The sequence below is a fragment of the Fomitiporia mediterranea genome, assembly GCF_000271605.1.
Source record: "Fomitiporia mediterranea MF3/22 unplaced genomic scaffold FOMMEscaffold_10, whole genome shotgun sequence".
Lineage (NCBI taxonomy): Eukaryota > Fungi > Basidiomycota > Agaricomycetes > Hymenochaetales > Hymenochaetaceae > Fomitiporia > Fomitiporia mediterranea.
Window position 1 is genome coordinate 211,431 of NW_006760395.1, and position 7,930 is coordinate 219,360.

Genomic DNA, 7,930 nt, shown 5'->3' on the forward strand with positions numbered 1-7,930 from the left:
ATTAGTGAGTAAAGTTACAATTTTTGAGTAGAAACAGAGACTACTTACTAGATTAGCTCTTAGTAGGTTCACAATGCTTTAGAATGCTGTAGAATGCTTCTAGAACACATTATCACATATTGATATGGACTAGCACTAGATACACTAGAGGTTCACATTAATTGGATGGGTCAAGGACTAGACATCTGTGAAGATGAAAAGGAACAAACAGGTGTGTATTAAGTTTACAGACAATAGACAACAAGATTATCTATTAGATATTAATTACAATGTAGCTGCCAAGTCTTGACAGACGATTCCCAGAGGGTACCCAAGTCTGGATATTAATACTAACATACTAGAAAGTAAGTCCTTGTCTCTTGTAGGCTGGAGGCAACCTAATGAACTTATTCCAAGTGATAAGTCCTTGTCTACACAAGGCTAGAGGCACCCTAATGAACTACTACATACTAATAATGTAGAATTAAGGTATGTAATTGTACTAGCACATATAGTTAGTCAAACACACACTGTAGAGTAGAAACTAGTGAGTACTCACACTACTAAGCTTACAGGAGTAGTAAACAAAGGTACAAAGAGTAAAGACACTCAGACAATTGTTCTTAAGAATTCAGACAGTTGAGTTTAGAATGAACAGGTGATTGGTTTCAAGGATTCAGTCAGTTGATTGACAAAAGCAAGTATACAGGAAGATAGTATAGATTCTATTATACATATAGTTAGTATAAGTGAGAGTATAGATGAGTATCTAGTGAGTACACTTACTTTAGAACAGAAACACATTAACAATAGTAATGTAGAGGGTAATCAGACACCTAAGACCCTTTTAGGCAGTGAAGAAAGTAGCTAGGACTCAGAACACAAGAGTAATAGACAAGGCTAGGAGAGCTAGGTATCAGAACCACAGAGATTCAATAAGGAACAAGACTTCTAGAAGGTAAGTAAGACTTTCAGACACATTATAAAAGCTAGAGCAATTAAGATAGACATAGAACATGTTAGCCTATTCTACAGTTTGATAGACATTAACAATTTGAATAAGAGAACGTACAAATTTGATAGAATGTATCAGGAAGAGGAGAAAGTAACTCCTTTATCAAACAAGAGTAGACTCAATAGTATAGTAACAGAAAAGTGTGAAACACTTTAGGCAGGCAATAGAATGAAAGCCAGACATACTATAGTACTTACAGACAGTAGAGATCATAACTATTAATCTAAGAGTGTAGAAGAAACACTTAAGAGTCCAGACAAACAATTGTATTTATAGAAAGTGAAAGGAAAGTGTAAAGTAAGAGGAATACACAAAGTGTAAGGAACAGAACAAAAACCAGAACTGTCAGACATTCAATATGATTGTGAAATCAATTCAGACTATCTAAGCAAAACAGACATCACATTTATAGAACAGTACTTTGAGGATAGTAAAAGTGAACACAAATCAGAACTACAAGGATTAGTACTTAATCTAGAGAGTGAAAACCAAGTATACACTTACAAAATCAAGTGTTTAACCTTATACATAGTAGATATTGACTATACATTACACAGGAGCAATGTACAGGAGTACTATAATGGATACAACACTCTAGCCAGGTTTAGGGATAAGAGAGAAAGTAAAATACTTAGATATATACAGTCTCAAATAGAAACATTAAGTTTTTCAGGACATTAGAGTATCCCTCACAAAAATAAAAGGAACAAACAATCCTATAGTAATACTTTACAATTAAAAGCAGTCTCAGGCAAGGTATACACTAGTAGTATTAGTGAGAATAATATTAATTCAGAGTATAGTAAACTATACAGTTCAAAGCTACATATTAAGTATAGTAAGTATAAGAATAGCTCAAGCTGTAGTTCAAGAACAAACAATGGACACAAGCATAGTAAAGTACTGAATAATGTTTAGAAAGGCAGATTTGTATCAGTAAGACCTTTAGAGAGCCTAGCAAAGAATAGCTATGTATATAGAGCAATTCAGAGCTCTAGGAGACAGAAAAAGGGAAATTTTGACTTAGAATCAGACCCAGACAGTAATAATTCAGATTCCTCTTCATCTAATGACTATAATCAAAGTAATACTTTATTCAAACTATTAGACATTGATTCAAGTGATACAGAGGCTACTAAGAAGTACAAGAAACACTTGAGGAAGAAACAGAACAAAGAACTCCTTAAATTGAAGATACTAATGTGTAGTACAGAACTAATAGCTCCTACAGTATACTCAGGTGAACCAGACTTGTAGAAGTATATAAAGTTTGTTATTGAAGTCAATCAGTATATAAAACAATCAGGACTTCATTATTTCCCTAAGAGCCAAGTAGGGATAATACTAGGTTTTATTAAGGGAAAAGTAATGAATTTCTATTTGTAAAGGATTACAAACTACAAGCATAGATAGACACTTACTCAGTTCTTTAGAGGACTTATGGACTTTTGTTTCCCTTCTAACTTTACTGAAATACTGTAAAAAGAGTTTAATACTTTGAAACAAAGTAATAGGAATGTTTAGGATTATTTATATAATCTAGAAATGAAAGTAACAAATCTAGGAAACATTTCTCAGCAAGAATTAACTAGACAGGCATGGTATAGATTGAATTTCAAGTACTAGAGGCAATTACAATTAGATTACTTAAATCCAGACACTGTAGACTATTCAATCTTTAAGGATAAGCTTGAGAGTATTGAAAAAGCAAATGAATCCATAGGAATCAAATGGCACATAGATTCTAGATGTCAATTCCATCTGTAAGGATGTAGTAATGATTCTCAGAGTGATTATTTGTATACAGACAGTTCTAATAATTCAGGAAATAATTAAGACACTCTACAGGATAGTGAAAGTAATGATTTCAATCACAGTGACTCTAGTCAGGATACTATACATACAAGTAGTACAAACACCAAAGGAAAGGCTAGACAATTATATTATCTATTAAGGAACAATGACTAGTATGAAAGTAAGACAGAAAACAATCATAAGACATATACTACAGGGTTCAAACATTATTCCCAATTGAAATTGGATGAAATGAGAGTAAAAGGACTATGTTTCATTTGCAAACAAGATGACCACTTAGCTAGGAATTGTCCTACTCACAATACAATCATATTAAACAATGTGTAGGATAATAGTTTATTATCTAGTAATGTTAGTATCAGTTACACTGTTTTAGATAAGTTAGCAGACAACTTGGACAGTAAGAACTACATAGAATTAGAGTTGATTACAGACTATGACACAGACTCAAACATATCTAGCAGTAATATACATGTTTTATCAATTTGGATACTTTGTGAAGACACTACTAAGGATTTAGTAACAGAACTAGAGTGTTCTACAACAGAACACAAGTTCAGGCATACAAACTACACATTTGAAAGGGTGAATTCAATATATTCAAGACTCTATAAGACTACAGTACTTAGAAATCAAATTGCAAACAAGCAGAACTGTATGAAACAGTACTAGGTAGGTACCTTAAGGTACAGACAACTGTATAAAGTATACAATAACATTTTACACTTGAGAGCAAAGGCATACAGTATAGAAACAATTTTGTATCCCTACAGATATGTATGACACATGGAAAGGACTAGGAAACATGTATACAACTATTGTTTCAAGGAATATAAGATGCTACAAGCACAAGGTAATACATATATGAACACTTCAGAGACATTACTACTAATTCTTAGAGCCACAAATTAAAACAACACTCTTAAGAAATACAGGATGTTTACAGACAATAAGAATGCATACTAGAACATTAGGAAAGGACCTGAGAATGTTAGACAATCAGAATATAACTAGCCAGATAGTATTATAGTTTACAAAGTAATACAAATAGTAAACTGTGTAAGCAGGAAAATCTATCAAGTATTACTAGACTATAAAATACAACTACTCTTGGATACTGAGAAATATTTTAATCTAAACAATTCACACAGGTATTCTATTAAGTTAGAAGGCTACATCACACATTAGAAGACAGACATTAGTACATTAAGTAAGGAACAGTACATATACATTGATAATAAGATGATACTACTTTAGAATAAGTATCAGGCATAAAGATACATTGACAGTAATAGAAAGACACAGATATACACATACACAGTCAATTATATTCAGTACAGGAAGGTATTCAAAAGTAAAGAACTGTTACAGACATTTTTAGGACTAGTAGAATGTTCAGACATTCAGGTATATTGATTCTACAACATAGGAACAAACATTTCCATCTTCAGGATTGAAGAAACAGTTAGTAATGAGTACAATTGAAGTAATTCACATAGAACAACATTCTATAAGGTACAATTGGATGTTATGCTACAAAACTATTCAGTTTATGATAGAGATCTGTTAGTAAACATTGAGACTAGCTCAAAGTACAAGGATCTAAGGTATACATTGTATCTATAGTAGAACATAAAGTATTACATTGTGAAATACACCTTTAGACAGTCAGGATTCATTAGAATAGACTTAGAATACTTTATTAGACATAGTATGAACATTATAGACACTTAAACAGATGTACTAGCACACATATACTCAGGATACATAGTAGGAATCAGGTTATTCAAGCTACAGAAGGACAATTACAATCTACAGAATGTAAAACCACTACAATCTATGTACTACAAGGATAGTAAGACACTACTGAGACCAGGAATGGATATGCTTTGTATAAAACAAAGTACAGAAGTTCAGAGAGCAACTTTAAGCTAGAGAACAGGTTTGGAACCTAGACAATCTATACAATCTACTCAATCTGCTCAAACAGATTATCACACTACTTCAAGGGAAAGCAAAGGTAATACACATACAGCTAGCAAACATTAGAGTGATAGTGAATTAGTAATGATTGAACAGACTATTCAAGTATTCAGGAATGATACTTTGATGCTACAGAAGGAAATAGAGTATTAGGAAGCTCTAGAACATTTATTGAACAATGATACAGTTTAATCTACTCTAGGAATGAGTAGCTATAATTAGTTTGAAGTACAGAATCATGCAGAAGACCTCTCCAGACACTCTAGAAAGGTTTCAGAACTATACTAGACATTTTACACTGAAAATAAAGTCATATTTTAATAAGAGGGTGAGAGGTACACACATTGTATTGTATACACACTCTTTAAGCATACAATCATGTTTGAACATACAGTTTTCTTACTTGAATTACTATAGAATGATTTTGTAAAGGACTTTACAGTACTAGACAGTATTAGTACTATAGGAAACAGGACACATAATAAGTACATAAGGAAGGAATACATTAGTACAAGGACAAGAACACAGAAAGACAGGAAGTCAATGCTAGAATGTATTAATCCACACATGGATTTGTCAAATTAATAGAGAATTGGCAGTATACACTCAGGACTTCAGGCAGCACTACTGTACATACAGACAGAACATTTCATTGAAACATATATAGAACAACACAGTATACAGACAGTTACAGTACTCAGGAAAGTAGAGAATGCTACTTAAACATATTATAATAGAACATTATACTATAAGACATTGAAAGTATACTTGGACGATTCAGGAATCAAATCAATTGACTTATGAAGACACAAACAAGTTAAGACACAAGGAAACAGTATGAGAATATAGTAGGACATTCATTACACACAGAGATACTATACATATACACACATATCTAGTAATATTAGACTCATACATTACAATCTTATTGAATTTGAGACAATATTTTCATTCAAGGATGAATATTACACTCTAGGTTGTACTCTACAATTAGTATTTGAACATTGAGCTCAACAGGATATTCAGTTTTGCATCACAGTTGGTTATTACACACAAAAGAGTACACATTTAGAGACATTCTACTAATACAAGCACAAGGTATTACATTTGTAGGAACTAGTCTATTGGAAAAATCAAGGACATAGTAGAGGAATTTTAGAATACATCTCTGCTACCTATTATTGTATAACTATTCTACAGAAGTAGAGAAACACACAAGGTTAGCTAGAAGCTACAACACTAATACATTCTATTAAGGAAGAAGGCTATAGCTTTATTAATCAGGGATTTACCTCTGTGCTTCCTAAAGACATAGGAGAAGAGAATATTTGTAATTACCACACTGCTAGAATTTCCACTTCTGTACATATTGATCTACACTGTATGTCTCAGAATACTCAAGAGCCAAAATACTATATCTCCCCAGGAACTCTACTGATTCTCTTCAAAAAGTGTTGTATTGATAGTAACAATCAAGAGGCAACTTTCCTACTAATTGACTATATGGTAATATTGACTATGTTTAATTCTATTAATGTTTTATCTAGCTTCACATAGTTTAGAACCATACTACTCACTATCTAGAATGCTACTACTGTCTTAATACTTACTAGATTGACTTCAGATCAGTTCAGAGAGGCAGTAATACATTACAAGGATGTTTCTCATACACATGGGCAAGGTATTTTATTATTTACTCATTACTAACTGTTACTTTTAAGTAAGTTCACTGCCTTTTTTACTGATTTTTAGTATTTAGGACTAAATGCTAGAGGGCAAGTGTAAGGATTTGATTTACTGGTTTGTATTTTATTATTACTACATTGCTGATTGTGTCAGATCATTACATAGTAGGACCCACAAGCACATATATTCTCATTGTAGTTAGTTACACTTCCTCCTCATGTATCTACATGTGTACCACCCTATAAAAGACAGTATCAATCACTAGGTAAAGGGGATTCTTTTCCCCTAACCCCTTGCTTGAGTACTAGGTTATCCTAGTCAGTAGTTGAGTGAACTAAGAGTGATTAGAATTCTCTTGTGAGGAACAGTGAGTTTCCTTACACTTTCAAACGTGGACTCTGATGTGCTTCGTCCTACTCGATTGGATGTGATGCTGCAAACTGTTGGCTACTAATTTGGACCAATTTTGTCTAGGTCATTCAAATTCAACTCCTGCCATGTCGATTTAACTTACTTGTAATGCATGGAGTGATGTAAAATTAACAGGTCTGGCCGTGTACATGACAATGTAAAGGCTTGCAAACAAAGGCCATGAGCTGGGCTAGTCACTCCAGTTTTTCTCTATCCCTACTTACTTCATTACTGAACATTTTCTCTCAATCTATTATTACATTACTAGTAGTTCCGGTACCTATCTTCGCTCGTACTGGCTATGAGTTCCTGCTGTTGATCTTCGTTTGTCCAAGCCCCTTCCGCTTCTGGTATCCATCGTTTTATGCCCTGTTTCTCTAGTCGTATTCAAGGCCGAGGCTACTGAAGAGCTTCTTTTTGTCTTATCTGTCGACCTCGTCCTTGTGTTTGTCCCATGACTATTTGTATGTCTTACACCATGAGCAGATGATTCTCTTCGAGTGCCTTGCTCTTGTCTCTCCTTGATCCAACTTAAGAGATCGTCTTTTATATTCTGCCACATCAAATGGTTAAATGGAAATGGAAAGATATGATAAATGCTCGTGCCTCATATTGCTTCGCTCTGTCACGTATTGTGTCTTTTGCCATATCAAGTGCCTTTTTTATCTTTCTAAGCCTTTCTTCATCAAGGCTCTGTGGCTGTAAATCAGGAGCAATCCTATGAATTATGAAGTTAATGTACTTACATTCTGCCACCGTTCGATCTCGTCTACACTACTCTTCTCTGACAAAAAGCCAAAGGCATCCTTAAGCAGCTCGAGTTAGTCCTATGCACACCACGGATTTCAGAATGAGATAATGACCTGTACAAGCCTGGATAATGTCTCAGTTCCATTGAATGTCTCGAAGATCTAGTTAATCGAGATATGATGTCATGCACACGCTATTCTTTACTGCGATTGACATGGAATAACCTCATCGAATCTTTGTATGAACTTTTCAGCCAATCTCTGCCTTGACGCACGATTTGCTGCAAGACCC

The 7,930-nt window shown here is 33.7% G+C and overlaps 1 protein-coding gene across 1 annotated transcript; it reads right to left on the reverse strand.

Annotated features, from left to right (window-relative positions):
- Positions 1-7,450: 7,450 nt before the first annotated feature.
- FOMMEDRAFT_159522 (uncharacterized protein) lies at positions 7,451-7,855 on the reverse strand (the record flags this gene model as incomplete). Its single annotated transcript, XM_007269706.1, has 3 exons — positions 7,451-7,582; positions 7,636-7,695; positions 7,832-7,855. The coding sequence occupies 3 exons, from the start codon at positions 7,853-7,855 to the stop codon at positions 7,451-7,453; spliced, it is 216 nt and encodes a 71-aa protein (XP_007269768.1).
- Between the last annotated feature and the right edge of the window lie 75 nt (positions 7,856-7,930).